Below are 22,472 nucleotides of genomic sequence, written 5' to 3'. Positions count from 1 at the left end.
ATGAATTAAGTTGTTACAACGTAACAAACTGTTGTTGGGAATTAGAAGTAAAAAATTAAATTCTGCCAACAACTCAAGCTCAACTCTTACTTCAGTTGAAGTTTACTTTATGCGATTTAATCTTGTGCTAACAGCATTTACAGTCGATTCCCTGTGCCCCTCCCAGCCCTACCTTTACCTGCTCTGCTGCACCCAGAGCCTTAGGACTTACTAGTCAGTATCAAATTACAATAAGCGAGAGTGCTGCAGAGCTGTTTTGTGAGTTGGGTTGAAGGGTTGACAGCACTTCCCCAAAATAGGATTTTGGAACATATTTCGACTCAAAATATACTTGAATAAAGTTACAAAGTGTTGTTTTAACAGTAGTGGTGGAATGGTTGGTACAGCTGTCCCTGGTTTTAATCTACCTCTCAACTATGGCCTTTCTATGTGGAGTTTGCAAGTTCTCCCCATGCATGTCCGAGTTTTTCTGCCCACAGTCCAAAGACATGCATGTTAACTTAATTGGTGACTCTAAATTGGCCGTAGATGTGAATGTGAGTGTGAATGGTTGTCTCTTTATGTCTCTCTCTGTTGGCCCTGAGATAGATTGAGGATCTGTCCAGGGTGTATTGCACCTCTCACTTAACAACAGTGTGTGGCTTTTCATCCATTTGTGAAATTATTATTTTAGCAATCAAGCTGAGCAAAAAGAGCTTAACCTTTTTAGTAAAGACATTTACTTTATTTAATAGGAATTGTTAGTTCTGTGTTGAATCGATGTAGTGATAATTCTTCACTTTATAATGGTCAGTCAACCCAAGGGGCCTCTTAAAAAAGTTGAAATATCACCTACGACTGCTACCACTATCAACTGCATCTTTTCTTTAAAAAACATGGACTTCAAATCAGGGTCATTTACCAAAAAAAAAAAAGAGAAAGAGCAGGGCACCATTATCAGACTGAGTGAGGGGGGGTACATCACCTGAAAGCCAATCCGGTTGGTCGGAGGCCCCCTGACCAGCTCCACAGCTGGTTCTACTTAGTGCTAACTAATTCCCAGAGTGAGATGGTTTCCATGCTGAATCCTGCCCCGAAGAAAGATGCCAGACTGGGGTTATAAGACCCCACTGCTGTGTATGTGTGATTGTGTGCGTGTATAAACAGCACAGCCTTAACATTTTATCTTATCAGGATAGATGACCTGAGAGCACAGGGGCCTGCACTTAAGATGCTCTGCCCTGTGTTATGAACGCCACTAACAGTCAGCTGAGTTGGTCTTGATTTCTTCAAAATCCATTTGTAGCTTTTAAAGTATTGAGGCTTTACGCTCAAATGATATTTGAAGACATTTAGTGAGAGTCGACCTTTGATTCAACTTGTGCCAAGAATAAACAACTGTAAGTTAAGTCTTATCTTAACTGGTACAGTTTACAGATGTAGAGAGAGGCCAGTTTGGGAACAAAGTGGAATAAAATGCACTCACTCTCTCATTGATTTATGTGTTAATGCAACGATGTGGTGCCACAAATGTTTATGACAGTTTATTCTCACCTGCCGACAGCCTTTTAAAATACTTTGAGTCTTCATGTGCAAACAGACATGAAGGAAAAGTAAATCGGTCCTACAGCTGAGTCTGAAACAGTCCACATGGTTTGAGATCTGTTGTAAACTTTGCTGCTATTAAAGTCACCCTGAAACTACAAGGATATCGGTCGTTTATGTAATAAAACCTCAGCGCTGACATTTTTTAAAACAAATGATTTTGACGGGTCTTCAAGAAGACTACCTCCGTCTGTGTCTTAAATAGGATGTCTTTGCAGGTCAGAGAAAATGTGGATCACTCTTGAAAAGCCCAGACAGATCCAACACATTTGGATTGGAAGTTCGACGGAAATCAGGCTCTCTCTCCAAGACATACTCCCCAGCCTCCCTCTTGCGCCTTGAGAGCAGTATCCCCAGAGGGGTGCCTCACCTCATGGTGACCCGAGCTGAAATGGCTTTAGATTGATGCATCTCCATTTCCTCCACACAGTGTGCCATTTTGGGGTATTTCCTCTGCCTTTCCCTTCTTTTCTTTATAACAAGCCCTGTTTGGTTGGCAGGGGGGGGTTGCTGGGAGGGGATACTGAGCTTGTGCTGAGGAGGTCATCATAGGGCGTTGAGGACACACTGTGTAAAATGGCAGCTTTGCAGTCAGCTGCGTCGGTGAGGTTAAAGGCCTCATTGAAGGCAGAGGAAAGACTTCTCGTCATGTGAGGTGGTCTTTTCTAAATTTTCTATGCATTGCTTTAAAAATAACAAAAACTAAATATTAGTGACAAGTAGCAGCCTAGTAAGTGTTTAAAACTACCCAACAGGGACTAAAGGTTTTTCCACTTAATCCTAGCATCCTCCTAAATTGGCCATCACTCAATTCTCACCATCACTGCAACAATAAGAACTAATTACTTGAGCAAGATTGTACCTGTTTTTGAAAGTGGCCTGAAGTCAGTATGGGGAGCAGATTATCCTGACACATCATCAATCTTCACAGAAAAGCCCATTGCCTGCCACAAGGAGAATTTCCTAACGTGGGCCACCTGTATGCTAACATTAGGCAGGCTACACCCAGCCCAGCTCAACACTCAGGGTGGATGATGCATGGTTGTCGTTATGCAACGATCCCAAGGTGCTGCTGCCGGACACTAGAGGCTATATCACCACTGCCAGGATGAAAACTATTTAACTCTGGATTTTTGTGTTTTAGTTTGTCTCAGAGGGTTGACGTCATAACATTCCCTAACCATTTTTTCCAGGGGGAAACACAATTCTAAGGTGCAGTCATCGAAGTAATATCATACTTGAAACTCAAGCATCTGACAAAAGCAGTGGTCTCCTCAAGCCTGCTTGTTTCCCTCGGCTCCTTTATTACACTGAATGGACTTTAGTACTACTGGCTAATGGCAACGCAGGTGAGAAAAGGTCCTGGCAGTGCTCCGTCTTTAGAACAATTAAATGAGGCAATGCAGCACCTTTTACCCTGGATGATGGATCATACTAGTGTGGGGTTCGCTGGGGTTGGTTCTCAAAAGAAGTGATTGGCTGAGGGAGGCGCGCCAATTTGACAGAGACCGATCACAGAGTGAAGAAGCCAGCTGGATCTGAGTGGGATCTGTAAACATGCTGGGACAGGAACGGATGTAGTACAGGCCCGGGTGACTACACAACAGCCCCTGCAAGATGATACAACACATCTGGGGGTAGTAGAGTAGGAGGGATGAGGGCATCATAGCAATGAGGTATAAACACTGTCTTGAGGTTCTGATAGCAGCTCTCTTTCTTAGAATAGATCCTTGAACAAAGACGCCTGAAAATCTCACAGTTACTTATTTTGCTGTTTTAATTTGCGAGTAGCTTATTAGAAATGAAGTAACGAATAGAGAATTCTGGATGCTTTCAGTATTAGCACTACGGGCACATTTCAGTCTATTATTGAAGTTCAATACTCATTCCAAATAGAGCTACAACTACTGAGTCAGACTTCAACTACCATGCACTTTCTATAGTGCTGACACAAAACACGTATTCTTCCCAGAGACCGAGCACTTGATGTATTCACTATAACATGCCGACTTTGCATGAGTTCACACGGACTAATCAACTTCTCGTGTGATTACGGAGACCATTGGCCTAATCCACTTACCTTCTGCCCAAAATCCCGCTATCAATAAAACAGATATCATTTTACCCTTCCCGAGGGCTGTTAAAAATAAAGAACCACTCTGTTAAGACTTCCTTTCATAGATGCCAGTGGTTTCGTGCTCTCCTGTAAGCCTATAATCCCTCTGTCGCCATCACTCGCCCATGCACTGCCCTAGAGGAAGCGACGTCTTGCAAACTAAACCTGCAGATTTCATGTTGTATGTCTACAGCAGGATTCCTGGATTAGACTAAATACACACTTTTTTATTAACCTCGGCCATGACACTTGCAGCCGTGTGATTTTTTAAAAAAATGTTTTGCATTCACCTTGAGAGCAAATTTGTTTCTGTGTGTGTTTAAGGAGAGCATTTCTGTTCAAGCTCAAAGTAACACATTTTTGTTTCTCACTTGTGATAGCTGTTTACTGAGAATGAACTGAAGAACAAATCAGTATCTGTGTGTGTCTAATTGTGTGTATGCATGCACATGAGCGTTTGTGTATAGCTGTTGGCACGGTGCTGTGTAGTTAGGATCCAGGCCAACTTTTTCTGCTGGAATTTCCTGTTCTGAATCGAGCACCCCCGCCTCTCCTATCCCTCTGCTCTTCACGACCCTCTTTCTCTCTGTGCAACCCCCCCTCCCCCCTCTCTCAAAGTACGACAAAGGCTTTTTTTTTCTTCAGAAAATGATTCCTGGCCTGGGCTCTCAGGGCATTATTATTATCGTTGAGTACTTCCTCAAAGACGTGAGCCCACTCCACTCTCCACTTCAGCGTGGTCCTGATCTGGGGCTTCATTTGGACATAATGAGAGAGTGCTTTTCCCTCTTTCTCTGAGTCATGAGACTCGAAGGGGCCTTTGTTAACATCGAACACCTGGCATTGTCTTAGTGAGAGATCAAACCAAAGGCTTTAAGATGCAAGCTTAAAAAACAGACAATATGTGGGGCTCTTCCTGCTGTTTGGCAGGATGTTTGGCATGTCTGGAGCATCGTTATGGGGGCTAGAGGGCAAAGGGATATGTTCAGTCTTAAAACTAACACTTGATGAGAGATCAGAGCAGATACGGGGCTTGAAAACAAGAACAAAGTAAGTAGTTTGCTTGATTAATCATACACATAAACTAAACTAAAATCAGGCATAAAAGTGAGAGATAAAGTTTTTTCTCTCTAGATTTGTACTTGTTCAGTTCGGAAATAGCTAAATATAGCTAGAGGGTTTTTATGGTGAGGGCATGTTGTTTCATGTACTGGTAAGATACATGAGGACATACTCGATGCCAGAACACTGGCTAAAGATATATAGCGCAGTAAGACAGGATTGTATGACTCTTGGAAAGTTATCGCAATGAGAATTTTACCCTGCATCCCAGACACATTAAGTTGTAGTATAATTGTGACTTGATGTACTAATGTTGGCTTGAGTCCTTTTCTCTGTTTTGGATATAGGGTGGAGTAACCCTGCATGCCAACACACCCAAAAGTGACAGATAGGCAGTAAATCAAGAAAAAGAGAATAGTTCCAGGCTTCTACCTGCTGATAGCTTTCCCTGCAACCAAGGAAACAACGCAATTGTCTAGTTGATAGAAGGGCTTGTTCAGCCTCTGTCACCCCCACGAACAGGAGCCCCCTAACTGGGAACGTACAGGAAGGGATCAGATTCTTTGGGTCTCTGTGCTATTCGGTTGGAGAAGGTGCTGTGGCTTAGCTGGTCAAAGTGCCCGTCTTGTCAACAGGCAATCCTTGGGTTCAAGCAGTGCCTCAGGATAGCTGGGCGCTTTATTAACTCCTAAATTTGCACTGCAGCATTTTGGTCCCATCAACCATAGAAAATATCCTAAGCAAAAATCTTGAGCTCAGTCGTCCCACGGAGGTGGATGAGCTACCTAACTTTTCACGCTCACTCCTAATTTTCAAAAAACTGCTGAAAACTTCTTATGCACTTAAATCTTTTTTTAAAATCCTGTCTGTTCTTTCTTGCACTTGGTGAAACCAAAACACCTCTTCTGTGTCACTGTGCTTGATCAGGTCTGCCTAATCCCCTGATGGAAAGATTATTTTTTTTACTTAATGGAAAAAATAATCTTTGGATCCACGATGGATGGCTTTTTTATTTAAATAAACTGCCATCTTCCGTTAAACAGGTTTCATTGATACTAGCAATGATCAGTTCACTTTAACATATGCCTCTCTAAATATCCCAAACAAGAAGCCATTGAATCTGAGAATCTGCTCTAGCAGAAATCTGCCAGACAGCACAAGCATAGGGCACCTCTCAGACAAAGCCAGAACTTCTGGCTCTACTTGTGAAACAAAGCTTAAACCCCTTTTCCCAGATCACTCCCTCTCGCTCATTTACTGGGGTGCCTCTTTTTGGCCGCATAACACACAAGTCGACTTGGAATTGGCCGCCTGTCTTGCACACAAAAGCAATGGAGGGTCACTGGCTGAGATCCAGATCCAGCAGCATAGATCTGGATAGAAACAGAGCCCTTGACCCTCTGAACAACAACAAGGAGCACAGGGCACCACGTGGGTTTTTACAACTCACTTTGGGTTCACAGACAATGTTCATCATTATGTACGTTAATGCAGTGGAACATTTTGACTTGGATGTTGACATTACCTGGAGACACCCACTCATTTGTAAAAATGTTCATTCATTCAATTGTTGTGCAGATCTTCCATGTCCTGTAATTTCCTCTAAGTACAAATTCCTCCAGAAATCATCCCAACATGTTTAAAGACACACTCCAGGTCCCTTGGGGATACTAATCATGTTTTAAGTTGAACTTTTGAAAAATACTAAGACCATGCAGACTGGGTTTGTTTAAAGGCAAAACCATCATTGGCTGCCACTTAAACACATTCCACACCAGTCAAACATTTCACAGTTCCGAACTGCCTTGAGGGGAGCTCTCCTCTCCAAGTCACATGTAATCTCATCTTAACTAAGAACAAGACGGTACAACGTCATGATGATTGCCTCAGTCACAATAACAAAAGACTCAATCAGGCTTAAGTAGCTGTAATGTCTGTCTTTGTTACTGGCATCACCTAAAAACAACATCAAGCGTTCTGTCGCAGCCTACAGGCACAGGGTCCTGTTACACCTTGTTTTCACTGTGCTGTTTACACCCAGGTGGGACCCCCCTAAGGCACATCTCAAACAGGAAGGTGTTTAAAAAATGAAAACATTGAAAAAAAAATGAATGATATGCTTCAATTGCTGCTGTGGTTAACACCGGATTGAGATGCATATTCCAATTCCAACCATCAGGTAGATTAAAAACAACACTTACTTTGATGATAGTTTTATTGATAAAGACAGAATCAGTCCAGGATTCACTCGCAAATCAATGTAAATGTTCTGCACTTATATAGCGCTTTTCTACCTATTGGCACTCAAAGCGCTTTACACTGCTTCTTATTTACCCAATCACACTCACAATCACACACACATTCATACACCAATGGGGGAGCTGCTATGCAGCTGGCCAACACTCACCGGGAGCAACTAAGTTGGGGTTCAGTGTCTTGCTCAAGGACACTTCGACATGTGACCAGAGGAGCCGGGGATTGAACCAACAACTGTGAGATTGGTGGACAACCGCTCTACCTTCCTGCGCCACAGTCGCCCCTCAACAGCAACATGATGTCTTGGGTTTTATTGACAGAAGCTTTACAGCAATCAGCGATTTAAAAAAACTGCATAATGTATTTTATTAAAACAAATGAAACAAGTGTATGGAAGAAGTTTGTCTGTTTAAAAAAAAAGAAATTGAACAAGAGTGGTTAGTATGACATGACTCTGTTGTTTTAGAGACTAATAGGTGCCTTCAAAGTGAAGGACAAAAGCAATATTTGAAATACACTGATGGACCACAACATTAATTCCCCCTTATGCTTTTATTGTCCAAGTGATCATTAAAAGAGTCTACTATGCTCCGCTACATTCCATTGGACTATTCCATTGGATAGTCCCAAATTTACTAATCAAGCATAAATTCTCAGAGTTGTTTTTACCTTGGTGCTCTGAGGTTAACCCAAGTTTACTGTAACAAACATAGCTAAAAAATCCTTGGCAGCAAATCTAGGGTAGCTTAATTGTTTTATGATGTTTATCCCCCCCCACACACACACACACATACACACTCACACACATTTGCTCGCAAGATGCTTATCATTCTGATTTGATGTTTATGGTTTAGTTTCTCACATTAAAAAATGTGACACTTAAACATAAAAAAACTGGAAAGGATTACTTAGGATGTGTCTGTAATTAGATGTGTCCCTCCTCCTGCCGTCAAGACAATAACGTGTCCTACTCAGCCATTGTAATGACAGTAATTAATGAAGTTGTGTTGCTGAGACTTCCCTCCAGCTACCAGACTATTTATGGCAGGAAATGGTGGATTTATGCATTCTCTGTCTGACACATAAAAACACATTCATTGTTGTGTTAAACCTGCTTAAGTCTTACGGGATGAAGAGAGAGCCATTACTGAACACTGAAAAGCCACAGACACTGGAGAAGGTTTCAATTACTGGTGGATTATGGGAACTGTTAAGTAGTACAAATGCATCTCATGCTGTGCTGTTGGCACTAGTCAAGAGCTTCATTTGAGTCTTAATAATTTTATTTAATGTTATGCCTGTGTGCTTATCAAATATGTCTTCATACTGTCTTTAATTTTTTTGATTGATCCCTCTTCTTTTGCACAGGTGCTCATCACATCTTCCCCACATTTCACACACCCATCCCAATCGACATGAGACACCACGAGGGGCGGTACCATTACGACCCACACCCACTCCACGCTATGCATGGGTAAGTGATATACTAAAAGGAATATTTTTAATTAATCTTTTTTAATTGTCTTGCCTTTTCCCTGTGAGAATTCACCACTTCAGTAAGACGTTTTTGACAACACCTGCACTGGTTCTATAGCCTGAACGTCAGAGAATTAAGTTCAAATACATTCAAACAGAGAGCAGTACAGAGACAGATGAGGAAACACATGCCATGTTACCACCTGTAACTGTTAATGCTTCGACTCCTTGCTCTCCTTTTATCTGCCTTTTTCTTAATGGTTCATAGTGTGTGACTTGGAGAGCGCTCCGGTGCTGGCATCTTCCTCAAATGAGGAGCTCTGCCAAGAAACATGTATCTCGTAGAAGAGTTTTCTGCTGAGAGAAAGCCCAGAAGAAGGGATTTGCTGGAGATGTTAAGTAAAAGTGGCAGCAGCTCTAATTCCAACATGAAAACCCTAATGAAAACAATATTATTGGGTATTAAAGTACAACACATATTTATGTATTTAACTTCTAAAAGTCATTCCATTCTAAAAACAATAACTTATAATGGTTAGCATAAGTAGGTTGGCAGTCCAGTTGTGTGCATCCCAACCTGACCTAAAAAGGAACACTGATTTATTTTCTGACTTTAATAACGTGGCATTACCATAAAACTCTGGCCTTCTTAACATTACCAGGCCTGTGCTTATCTAAAATATTGGAATCCAGGAATGGAACCCAGGATTAAGATCAATAGAGGTTTTGCGAGGACTATGCTGCTACATTTAAATTCAGCGAGATCAGGTGATACACAGTGGAGGCAGGGCTATTCATCACCTGCAAAGCGAGGGAAAGGAGGTGGGGGCAAACTTGTGGCTGTGCACCCGGTGGGTTTTGATTAATGTGATGAGACTCTGACAGAGTGCTCCCACTAATTCATCAAGACCTTGATCTAGCTGTCTTTCCCCCAAGCGTGTGCCAAACTCACCTAACTACTGTGTGTCATTGTGGCAAAATGGAGCAAGGTGATGGCACAGAGTGCGCTTGGTGGCAGAACTTCGTCTGTGGCAGGTTTCTTCATGTCAGTGTTGCACTTCCTGTTTGAATGATAGTGCTAACTCCATGTGGAACACGATTATCTTTGGTTGTATGCACTATAATGAGGCCTGGGGGTCATTCTGTCACAGCTTCCATAATGTAGATCTTGCAGCGCTCACCACTTTGTTTACCTGCCGTATTCCCTGGTTCACAATATGGTGACAGACTGGGCTATTCTGCAGCTCTGTAAGCCAATTTACATTCTCTATGCTGTTTGTAGTTTCTTACCACTATAGGCCTTGCAAAAAGGTGGAACTTTGTTAGCGTTAGTGGTTTTGTGTGTAGGAACTGAAAATCAAGAAACCGTGTGGATCTTTCTATCATGCAGTAAATGTTGATCGAGCCTCCAGTATTCTTCAAACAGATGAGGCTGTGTCACTCAAAATGATTACATTGGTGATTTAGGTACTGGGTAAAGAAATGATCACTTTAAGACGTTCACCAGGTCACTCCAGAAAGTTTTACTTAAAGGTCATTGGAGTGCATTGTAGTCCAGGATTGGAACATTCGAGCAAAGTGATATGTCCTCACTAAAAGTGTCATTCTTAAGAAAGTGTTAGCATTTAGATGCATCTAAAAGAGGTGAGTGGTGGTGGAATTCAGATGAGGCTTAATTTTCTTCTGGGTTTGCACTGGTTTCAGCTCTGTGTCTTTCATACAGTGGGGTCAGGAAAACTAATCTTTACTGAGATGAGAGAAGTGGTGCTTCCTTGGATCTTTTCCATCTTTTGTGACTCTCTGGATGAGTTATCTATGTGTTCGTGGACTAATTTTGGAAGGAAGGTTCACTATTGTTCCAAGTCTTTCCCATTTGTCGATATTCCCAGAGCTTTAAAAATACTGTAGCTCTCTAACACTTATTCACACCTTCGGCATTTTGTTGATGTAAGAATTAACTTTGTTAATTTAATTAATGCAATCATTTCAAACTTGTATCTTGTGTTTGGTTAGATTTTGTTACACAGTTCAGTTTGATACCCACAAAAATATAGGAAATCAGGAGGAGGTCTGAAACGCTGTCCTTCATCAAAAACAGTTTTTGGACTGATCTGTACACAAAAAATACTTGTGACCTGTTCTGTGACCTGTTCTGGTAAACACGAATCAACTTTCTTTGCACTGGTTGCAGCATTAAAAGATGGGTTTTGGCATACCCATCGTTCAGCCCATTTGGTAATGTTCAAGCCAGGATTTAAAAGTAGCAACCTTCCGGCTGTGGTTTCCAGGATTTTTACGAACTTTGCATTCCAGACAGACAAAACGTGCTGCATCTGAGCTGCCTCTGGAATACATTAGAGAATGACCTTTCGTCGGATGACAGTATTTGGATTTAGAGACAGCACTCAAGCTCTGTTTGCTGAATATTATGGAGTTGAACATCTTATGTATGAACCCACAAGCCAGAAAAGCCAGCCACTGTGCCAACATGTTTGACCGGGTAATTAGTATCCAAAATCCAGCCTTCCGTTCCCAGAACCTCAACGACAGTACAACAAATGAGAAAAACATTCCACAGCTTGTATTTATTCTTTTGGGAAGCAGTTGGGGGGCAAATTGCGGCACTGAAAAGTTGAAATATGCCCAAGGTTTTTTTGTGCGGCAGAGCTGTGGCCTACACCACCCCTGTATACAAACAGATGTGGTCCGACTCACAAGGGCAATCAGCTTGCTCAGGGCCCACAGCCCCACACCATGGAATGTGTTGATTAAATACAGTTTACAGATCAGCAATTTGGATTGATGTTTTTTTTTTTTCTTTTCATTGTTTTGGTTTGGTTAACATGGAATGAGGGGAGGTGGTCGACAGTTTTGACAGACATGTTGTTATCATGCGTCGTTGCTTGTTGGCACCAGCCAGGGGCTCATCGTCACGGCTGATGTTTGAATTTGGTTGTTCCCCTGAGTTACAGCTAGGAATGTTCTGCTGAGAGGACAAGGGAGCCATCAATCAAATAACTGTGAAGCTGCAAATAAATGGCCTGAGATCTTCATGGTTTATCACACGCTCTCAACATAATTTTCTGGCGCTCAAAAAAGACTAAATGTTATGTGACAGCAGTGGAGTTGAATAATAGATAATTACACTGTGTATAATCCCACCTCATTTAAGTGTATTATCCAGTCATCTGACATAGTTCCAATGGGACACTCCTAGTCCAAAGTACTTGCTTCACAGTACACTATCGAGTATATGTCCAAATGCTCGGCATCCCACTCAGGGCTTGGAAAGCAACTGACATGGGATGTTTGCATGTCCACTATGAGGTAACATGGTGATTTCACTTAATTGCCTCAGCTGCCCACATGTACAGAAGGGAGTGTTTCACATCGTAGTTCAGCCCACGGTGAGCCAGCAGGGAAAATATCAGAGAGGCAGATACCAACACTGTGGTCAGCTAGAAGTCCAGAGGGTCCAGCCAAATGCATTGAAAGGAAACGTTGCTATACCAACTCATCTTGAAAACAGGTTACTTGGTTCATCTTGTGGCAGTGAAGAGGAAGGGATAAAAGAAGTCCAGATTTGAAGAAAGACCTTTGTCATAGAGTGGGGAAAGATGCAATTCAAACCATTTTGTTTGCTTGTTAGGAAATATAAAATGTTAGCCCCTGAATTCAACAACCTAATGCTGTATTTGAAGCATGATGACACTAAACCTCTCCTTCCAAACCAGCTTATGACCAGAAGATGACAGTACAGTGCTGTGAAATCACTTCCCGGGGTGGGGCGATGAAATCAATTACAAAAATATGTCAATTTACGAAACATGCGTAGACGCGTCGCAAGTTGGGTTAGAAGTTAATGCTACACAAAGACTTGGTACCTGGGATGATTTAGTTGTTAAAGGTTAACTAGAGCAAGAACATTTAGTAATAATATTTGTGTTGTGAATTTACTGAAGATTAACGAATAATAAGATAAACTTGTGGAGCAGTTTCTACTCTCTGTGTATGAGCAAGGGCGGAGCTCAGTTAAGTTTCCCTATTTTGGGATGGAGTGGGTGGAGTTTAGTTTGACACCTTGGCTTGGTTAGTGCTGCTGCAGATTTCAGATTGATAATTTATTAAATACTCTGTGTTAAATATGAGTATGTGTAAGCAAGTTTGAGATACAACAAAAAAAATCAGAAGGGGGTTAAATATTTTTTCACAACTCAATTGAAAAATTTATGTTTGAAAGCCCAACTATGAACCTCCTCCTAGATTACACATATGCTTGGTATCGGGCGACTGTGGTGCAGGTCCAGCTGCATAGCAGCTCCCCCATCGTTGTGTGTGTGTGTGTGTGTGTGTGTGTGTGATTGTGAGTGTGAATGGGTGAATAAGAAGCAGTGTACAGCGCTTTGAGTGCCAATAGGTAGAAAAGTGAAGACCATTTACTTAGTAACAACAAGGTCACTGAAAAACCAACTTTGTGTGCTTTGACTTTGGCTCCCCACTGATAATGCTGCAGTCGACCCCTACCACCAGACTAATGTACATGCACTCTGGTATGCACTTACTCACTGGGTTACTCATATGCTCGACAAGCTGTACCAAGGCCAAATCACTTTTTCTCACAGCCGAGTTTTAACAATGAAACAACAGACAGCGTGTAATCACACAGCACAGAACATGGAGACAAACAGCAATTACCTCTTTTGAAAGCATGTCATCCACTGTCTAACTCTGGCTTCCTATCCCCCTATTTCTCCTCAAGGGAATAATAATTCAGATTTTTAACTGCATGCAAGTACTGTTTCCCATTTTTGTTCCAAGCAGGGCAGCCACCCATAGGGTTCAGGTTGACGGAAGGGTCTTTAAACTGCAGTTGCTGATTAGGAGACGAGGCTCCGAGAGCTTCCCATTCAAATTCTGTGACTGCAGCCTCTGGAAAACGCACAGACTTCAAGTAATATCTTGTCAGAAAGAGGGTGGATCGACAAGACTTCAAAATAGGTACCTGCCAGACAGGACTATTATTTGTAGTCTCCTAACAGGCAAATGCCGTAAATTTCATCTTGTTATCAAAGGCCTCATACATACAGGTTGTTTGAGTGATATACTGCAGCTTTGATGGTGTGCCGACACGCGGGTTTGCTCTCAGCAAAGAAACAAATGACTATTGTTGATGGATACAGGTTTAAAATAAATGCTAGAAAATAGTTTTGCAAGGGGACCATGCATGCGGCTTCCCATAACTTATATAGCACTAAACCAGACAAAATGCTGTTATCGTTTTTAATGTCAACAAATATGATGAGCCTATACAGTACTAACTAGTACTCCCTACACTGCGAAAAAGAAAGTTAAGAAAATTCAAAATTTTAACAACTTGACTTTATTAATTCTAAACTTTTAAATCTGATTTACAAATTAGATTCTATTGTTTTTATTTTTAATATTATCAAAAACACGTCAGAGCTTGTCAAGCATCGATGTTTCACTGCATCTGTATGGAGTCTTTATTCCTTAACATCAGCTTTAGGCACTTTATCATCTTGGTTTTCAAGGTTTTGTTTTTGATGATCTGACAAAAGGGCTTTGGACCCATCTGAGACACATTAAAGGCTCTGAATAATCCTCTACGTGTAGCCTTTTTCATATGAGGAAAAAAAGACATTTCTGAACTTTCACCTTGATGGTTTTTATCTTAGGAAGCATCTGCAAATAAGTGAACAATCTTTCCACCAACTTAATTAATTCAACTGAATAACTCACTGTATGTAAAAATATCAAAACTTTACATTATATTAGGTGAAATGCAGCTTCATTGCTATGTGATTTATTTAAATTTAATTTCATTTGAAATGGTAAAAAAAATCCGTTTAGTATTTTTATCCTTCAAATTGACTCTACAAAATATAATACCCTTACCCTATATCCATGGAACTGAAGCCTGGCTACTATTGTTTTAAATTAATACATCAATCTGAGATGGGATAATCAGTGGTATATAGTAAATAAGTACATTTACTTATATGCTGTACTTACTTTGAGATATTCCTATTTTATTTGAGTATTTTTTTAGTTCGATTATTCATTTTTTATTGTTATTTTGCTACTTCTTACTTTTATTCCTCTACATTTTGTTGGTAACCATTTAGTTACTTGTTATTTTTCAGATTCAGATTAGTAATGAAAGTACAATATAAGCATTAGACTTTATTAACCACCATTGTGAAACAAGCCGCCCAGCAGTATTTGAAGTAATGAATTATAAAATTAACAGATTAAAAATATGATGACAAAAATAGCTTATAGTTGTCAAATCAAGCTTTATTGTTGCCAGCTGCAGTATCAAAGTGATGACCTCATTAATGCATCTATTACTTTTACTTGTAACTTCTATTAACTATTAGCTCTTGTATTTCTACCCTGTGGGATTGATAGTTTGACTTAAGTAAATATTTCTTCACCACTGGAGGTGAATGCAGAACAAGCCAAATAGATTCCTGCATTACATAAGCCAAGTGTCTAATGTTGTGTCCATTCAAGAATTATAGATTACAGATTGTGGATTGTGGCCTTATGATTTGTCTATATGCTGAAAATCACAATGTGCAATTTATTATTATTTTTTCTTTGGTTTTTCTTTTATTTATTTATTTGTGATGAGATTTGAGTTACCCAGTCTGACAAGAAGGGGCCAGCACCGGTGCCAGTTTGCCCAGGTAGTCCTTCAGTGCTAATCTGAGGAGGCACTGCCAAGCTCTCTGTATGCAGCTTAGAGGCAGACGGAGCGAAGCATGTTTTTGTGTATGGAGCGTCTGTTTCTTCTCACTTCTCCCCTCCCGCCCAGAACAGAGAGCTCTTTATGGTTGTTTGTAGGGGGAAGATTGGCCTGACGGCAGAAAGTTGGCCCTCAGACAAGGCCGGCAGTCTGCAGGCGCTTACTGGAAATGGAGTAAGGGCCGTGGCTCTGGGTTGGTTGGCCCGCCTTAGCTGGGCAGGGTTGGGCCGGGTGCAGTTTGGCGTCGGCACAGAGACGGTAAAAGAGAGTCTGACTAAGCAAACTGAAGGAAGGATGGGGTGCACAAGCCCTGCCAAGCATGCTTGCTAGGTCTTAGACCCACCTTTCATAGACACAGCCAGTAACTACAACATGGACCAGTCACTTTCAATTATTCCAAGTCAAATCATTTGACACCACTGACTGATTTCTTTCAGATGCGTACTGATAAATTATCGTAGCATTCACTGAAATCAGTGCACGTATCTGCAGTTTTATTCTCGGCTTGCAGAAAGACATTACCTATAGATGCAAACAGGTAACTATGTTGTTTCCACTCCTTACACCTTCTTCCCACACACACACACACACACACACACACACACACACACACACACGCTGTGTACCCAGCATGCAGTTGATGCTGCCAGGAATCAAAACCACACATATAAACACTCATTTGTTCACAGCAGCCTTCAAGCTGCTAAAGTGTCAGCTTAGACGGCGTTTGTTCCCTGGGAGTCATAAAGACAACAATCCCCTTGTTTATTATATTGTGTTGCTGTTTGAGTGTCACTGTGGTCACAGCTTCTAAGACAGAATTGCTACTAATTTTTAAAATCAAGTAAAAGCTAATTATTAACCACTTTTTTCCCCATTCATAATCCAACGTAAAGGGGGCCATGGGGGCAGAATCACCAAGGCGTCAAAGATTTTCTAAAAAATTGTTGGACACTAACTGACCTCAACACTGAAATCCTGTTTGGCAGGAGGCTACAAAGCCTAACATTATACTCATTTGTTAGTCACGCTCAGTGCGTGAGGGCCTCCTCTTCTTTACTGACAGCGCGATAGTGAGTCATTAGTCTGGTCATCTCTGCTGAAAGGAGGACATATTTGTCTGCGTAGCTGTCTCAAGGTTTATTACCCGCAACCCTTATCTGCCTCCTTTTACCCACTTCTGTTCTTTCTTCAAAGAGAATGAAGGATGACTTTTAGCAATGGCTCTAATCCCGTGTGATCACGTAATAAAATACAGTACCTGACACATTTGAATGTGCCATTTCAAGTAATCCAGTTTCATGTGTTATAAGTTGTAGCCACTTATCTTTTGTGTATATAAAAAAAAACAAAAATCAGTTTATCATGTAATAAAGTGTAGGAATCATTCCCTACTTGTAAAAGTGTCCTGTTTCCTACCTTAAGTGCCTTCAGAGGGCTTTATTTCTACCAGGTGTTCTTACCACACACTGAGGGTACAGCGGCCACTTATCAGGACTAAAGTGCGCCGGGTCGACATAAATAGTAGTGCCCCTTCAAAGGGTCGTGCCACTGCTAGAGGCCAAGAGACAGTTTTATCTTGACTTCAGCCCCTCTGGGCTCTCGAGAATTACAACACCCACTTGTCAGCGTTTCTTCAAGGCGAGCCGCCAATTACCTCCAGAGATGACAAATTTACTGTGTGGCCTGATGTGACTGGCAGGCTGAGTGAGAGCTGCAGACACCTTTCTAGCTAAAGGTGGCCGTAGGCGGTGTCTTTAGGTTTTGAGCATCTATGTAATACCTGACGGGGCAAACTTTGTCATATAGTCTCGCAGTTCAAAGCCCTTGGCCTCGACTTGTCTGTTTAGCTCTGGGGCTTATTAGTCAAGGCGAACAAAAGGTGAATATTATGTATTATCTGTGTGTCTTGGGAGGGAAAGGAGTGTGTGGACTGAAGACACTTTTGCAGAATAACAAAAGTTAAGGCTTGTCTGTCGAGATATTAATGAAGATCAATCCTGATAATAACCCAAATTCACTGTGTATCAAATTAACACAGTGTTCTTCTTTTCTTCTCCCACCACCTCTCGTTCTGTCTCTCTTCCTTCCATCTTGTGACATTTATTCAAATTCCACAACTTTTCACTCCCTCTCCACAGACCTCCAGCACTGACAGGCAGTCCAGTCATCTCAGATATATCCCTGATCCGTCTATCACCACATGCAACGGCTGGGACGGGTGAGTCACCGTTCAGCCCTCCACATCCGTACGTCACCCCCCACATGGAGCACTACTTACGCACAGTCCATGGCAGCCCCACTCTCTCTATGATCTCAGCCGCACGAGGACTGAGCCCCGCTGAAGGTGAGAATTACCAGCCTTGTAGATGCTGAGACTAGTAGAGGCTTAATGTGTTTCACTAAGACATAAAAAGCCATCAAGCTGCATAATAACCTCAAATATAATTACAGTAAAATGCATTCAGAAGTGGCTTAAATGCAGTGTAAGAAATAGAGTAAGAAATGAAGGTAACTCTGCTGATAGAGTTATACAACTGTTTATTATTTCATAGATTATTTCAAAGACATTTATTGAAGAAAAGTTGTGACAGTTGACATTTTTCATTCTGTTGCAGCTTTGAAAAGCTTATGCAGGCAACTGCTCTTGCGTGTTGTAAGATAATTTTAGTTTGCACAGGACTTACAGCATGATTTGGTAGAGGTGTGTTTTTCTACACCGTGTCCATGTTAAGTTTGCGATAACAACTACTAACTGCATGTTTGGCTTTTTTCATGTATCTGTTTTAAAATGTTGCCTCACTAACCAGTGTTTTTATTTGCAAAGGTTTGTTCTATCTCTTGCTGATTCCACCTCCCACCATTAACAAATTAACAGAATCTTTTTCACTGTCCTTAAAAGTCTGTAACATGTGCTGTGTTAATGTCCTGACATCAACCCAAAGTATGAAAGTCACAGATAATCATTGTTTCTGTCCTTGTGTCCTTTGCCAAATCCACACACTGTACAGTATCACTATAACATCATTGACCTCATCATTGAGGTCGTCAAGAGTCACCCTGTTTCTCTTTCAACAGTTTACAGTACCATGCAAACACACCTGTTCACATGAAAACGAGTCCATAATGTATTTCGAGTCAAAATTTTGTCGTAAATGTGCAAACTAACGCATATTTCGTTATGTAATTTTAGGACCAGGAAAATTAACATTAATTTTTGAGATAAATGTGAATGGGTGTTTTAATCATAATATGTCTCCTAATGTAGAAGGCAGATGTTATGAATATACAACGCATTTAATATAATAGCAACACATTCTTGCCACAGATTGAAGTCATACTAGTTAGTTTATGTTTTATTAGTTTACAGTAGTTTATGTGTCGCAAACACCAAAAACAAATGTGAGACCTAAAAACATATAGTTCCATCTATTATTCACTTCTGCATATAGTAAGAGGATTTCATGTAAATTACTTCACTGGCTCATACAGTATATTCATGCATACACACTCTCAGGTGTCTTACAGTAGGTAACAAACAACCATCATGCAATTTGTATGAGACATTGAGCCTTAGTCTTCTTATGGCATAGACATAAATCTAAAATCAGTTGTAAATTGCACAAATATGATGTGGACAATAATTTAGCAGCTATTCCTATAGCAGCTTTGACCAGTACCATGAAGGAAGTAAGATTATTATTGTGGGTGTGTAAAGCATTTGCTTACAGTAGCTGTACAGGCAAACATTGAAATTACCAGAGACACAAACACCCAGATCCCTTGAACTCCCGTTCAAAGTTCGCAGGACAATGTCGTCACCAATAGTGCTCATACAACAGTCAGAGAAAAAAGTCGTCACGAGCCTGCACTCAGAACCAATAATTCACCAAGCGAGGCAAGTAATGCCTCCTCGCCTTTCAAGAGAAGCAATGTGGAAGAGATCTCTGTCACTGATAACGTGGCAGGGAAGTGTGGCACGAGGTGGAGGGCACTCTGCAGCCCTGCACTACATAATTCAAACGCGTGGAACCGAGGAGCTCAGTGAAGCATGTGTAAACCTCTGATGCCAAACACGTGTCCCAGGTTGTTTGTGTAACTGACTGCTTTGATAGAACATGCAAATTAGCATGAGTTCTCACGTAATTCATGTAAATAAATGGAATTGCTCTAACAAGTGGTTGTGCACAACTTCACCTACAGTGTTTCTGCAGCATTTCTGGAGCCCAAACAAGATCTAGATACAATACAGTTTACTGTCCCCTGCTGTTGTATTTGGGCATAAGATTTACAAACCGTACATCATAAAATTCAGTAATCTAAACAGGTACATTGCTGTCCATGATTTGTAGCTTTGCTTTCTCCTTACATACACAGAACATTACACCGAAACACTGAGTGATAACAGCAGCAAATATGTTGGCTTTTAAAATGCCAGTTCAATGCAGGAATATTGTGCCAATTTGAAGGTCAGTTGTTTGTTAGTAGCTAAACCAGTTGGGTGGTATGATCTTGAAGCAGGTCCCATTCTCGCTCCAGCTCTGTTTACTCCCTCTGCTGCTCATCGTTGAGGTCTTCAAGAGTCACCCTGTTTCTCCTTTAACAGTTTACAGTGCCATGCAAACACACCTGTTCACATGAAAACGAGTCCATAATGTATTTTGAGTCAAAATTTTGTCGTAAATGTGCAAACTAACGCATATTTCGTTATGTAATTTTAGGACCAGGAAAATTAACATTCATTTTTGGGATAAATGTGAATGGGTGTTTTAAAAAAAGGGCTGGTAAAATGAACACAGGTCACATTATCATGCAAGATGTGTTGCAGTAACAGTGTGGATGCCAAGTTGTTTAATTTTCATGTTCATTAAATCACATAAGGTTAGGTGGGCATTCAGTCTGTTTAGGACGATCTTTACTCTTCATAGTGCCAGGGGCTGCTCTAGGGGTTACCAAGGGTGCCGTGGCCAGAGGGGCCATGGAGAAAAACTGTGGTCAGGGGGCCGGGGTGTCTACAGTATATTCTCTCTCTATAATGCTTCTGACCTGTCATCTGATCTGAGTTGGGTCTATATTTGAATCGGTCAATAATTGTGATTAATCACAATAAAATGTGCTTTTACTTAGTTATGTTATTAAGTGATTCACAGCTGCATAGTTTTGATATATATTGCATTTTCAACATTGTGTTATACAGATCAGTGGGCATTACGTTAAGCGTCACATCTGTAATACCAGAATGCTGACAGCTGTAAAAAGAACAGAGCCAGCCTTTTAAAGTTCAGTTGAAATAATCAAACCACCTTAAGAATAAAATGTATCTATGTAGAGTGTAGCAGCTTCCTCACATCCCATTGTTTCTGGCGACTGTGGCGCAGGAAGGTAGAGCGGTTGTCCACCAATCTCACAGTTGTTGGTTCAATCCCCGGCTCCTCCGATCACATGTCGAAGTGTCCTTGAGCAAGACACTGAACCCCAACTTAGTTGCTCCCGTTGAGTGTTGGCCAGCTGCATAGCAGCTCCCCCATCGGTGTATGAATGTGTGTGTGATTGTGAGTGTGAATGGGTAAATAAGAAGCAGTGTAAAGCACTTTGAGTGCCAATAGGTAGAAAAGCGCTATATAAGTGTAGACCATTTACCATTGTGTTCATAGGTGAAATCACACACACAAACACACAGATGCAAAAAATGCTACTCTGGTGGTGGTAACATAATCTGGCAACCATGGAGAAAGAAAAACAATAAGTCTGCATTGCCACTGCGGCTGCACAAACATGCTGCCTGTGCACAGTTACCACTGATAAGTATTTATACGTGCGCTTATGTGTATGTGTCTGTGTTTGCAAAGGCTGTGGTTTCACCTCCCCAGTATCCCTCTTGGCCTCCACCCAGTGTCACCAACCCCCACTTCTACCCTGTTTCTACCAGCATGCATATTAATCCAACATCAGCACACAGCCCTGTCCACTCCACACCCCCTTACCCACAGGGGGGATGGAGGGAGGGAAAGAGCAGGAAATGGAGGAAAGGGGGACACGGGCACAGTAAGAAGTAGGAAAGCAATCCATCTCTCACTCTTATAGATTCTGACACGTTTAAATGTGGCTTTACTGGATGCAGGTGTTAACACATTGTACGTCAATATTACCTTAGCACATGCAGCATTTAAGGCTTCCTCAGCATTATGAGTGTGTATGTGTTTGCACCTGTGCTCTGTGTATGATTTCAGCATGTCAAACTTAGAAAAAATAAACACTAAGAAATGGAGGAATGTGGTATTCCTTCCTTTCCTCTGTAGCCCCTCCCCCCTCTGCCCTGCTCCTTCTCTCCTTCTGCTTCCATTACTCCCTAGAGATATTTTCCCATAACCCAACAAGCCTCAAAGACATCAGACATCTTTTATCAAAAGCCTTACGCCCCGAGGCATGCACACAAGCAAAAATCTTCAAATCTGTAAAGCACGGCATTCCTCTCCTCTGCTCGCAACCTTTCTGTTCTTGTCTTTTTTTTTTTTTTCATCATTCTGTCAAGGGGTATGTCGAACCATGTCTGTTGAATATATTACTTCACTAAAGGAGAAATAAAATGAAAATGTATTTTGCCAAGCCTCTGTGAATTGTCAAAATGTGTTTAGCATCTCCTCATGGGGTTATTATAACATCTATCCTGAAGGAGGAGCTGATTGTTTCACTCTGCAAGACCCAAAGTCTTGTTGCTTTGATTCATATTTCCAAATGGCAAACTTTATCTGGTCTCTGTCCTCCCCTCTTTTCTGCCGTAGTGACCCATGAACACTTGAAGGACCGTGCCCTGTTTAGTCTCCCCCATCCTCCACCAGGCGCCAACCCTACAGAGTACTATCTGATGGCCAGTGCCAGCCAGCGGAGCCCCTACGGCGACCTGCTGATGCAGAGTGGTGCAGCCGCGGCCGCAGCTGCGGCAGCAGCAGCAGCCCATCTTCCTGACTACATCAGCCCCGTGGATGGTAAGTAGAAGATTTCTTGCTTTAGTCTATTAGCTAATACCAACTCATCTCCTAAAAATTCATGTGAATGTCTGTGCCTTTATACTGTAGATAGATAGATGAATACATAGATACTTTATGGTCAAACAAAATAGAGATACCCTCTCAGGATATAAACTCAAAACAATTTTTAAATAAATAGATAGAAAAAGTATTTTTTTAATAAGCTACATCAAACACA

General features: G+C 41.3%; 1 protein-coding gene across 3 annotated transcripts in view; it reads left to right on the top strand.

Moving 5' to 3' along the window:
- gli2a (GLI family zinc finger 2a) overlaps window positions 1-22,472 on the top strand; it is a 74,834-nt gene that overhangs the window by 31,786 nt on the left and 20,576 nt on the right. For 2 of the 3 annotated variants that reach the window (XM_067516194.1, XM_067516193.1), the window contains exons 3-5: window positions 8,387-8,492; window positions 17,408-17,613; window positions 22,049-22,252. In XM_067516194.1, coding sequence (XP_067372295.1) covers window positions 8,387-8,492; window positions 17,408-17,613; window positions 22,049-22,252 — 516 coding nt within the window. Of the gene's footprint in view, window positions 1-8,386; window positions 8,493-17,407; window positions 17,614-22,048; window positions 22,253-22,472 lie in introns of those variants that run through there. The other variant, XM_067516195.1, reaches the window with a different exon arrangement.

This window comes from Channa argus, chromosome 9, assembly GCF_033026475.1.
Source record: "Channa argus isolate prfri chromosome 9, Channa argus male v1.0, whole genome shotgun sequence".
Lineage (NCBI taxonomy): Eukaryota > Metazoa > Chordata > Actinopteri > Anabantiformes > Channidae > Channa > Channa argus.
The sequence above is the reverse complement of the archived record's forward strand: the minus strand, read 5'-3'. Positions and strand labels throughout refer to the sequence as shown.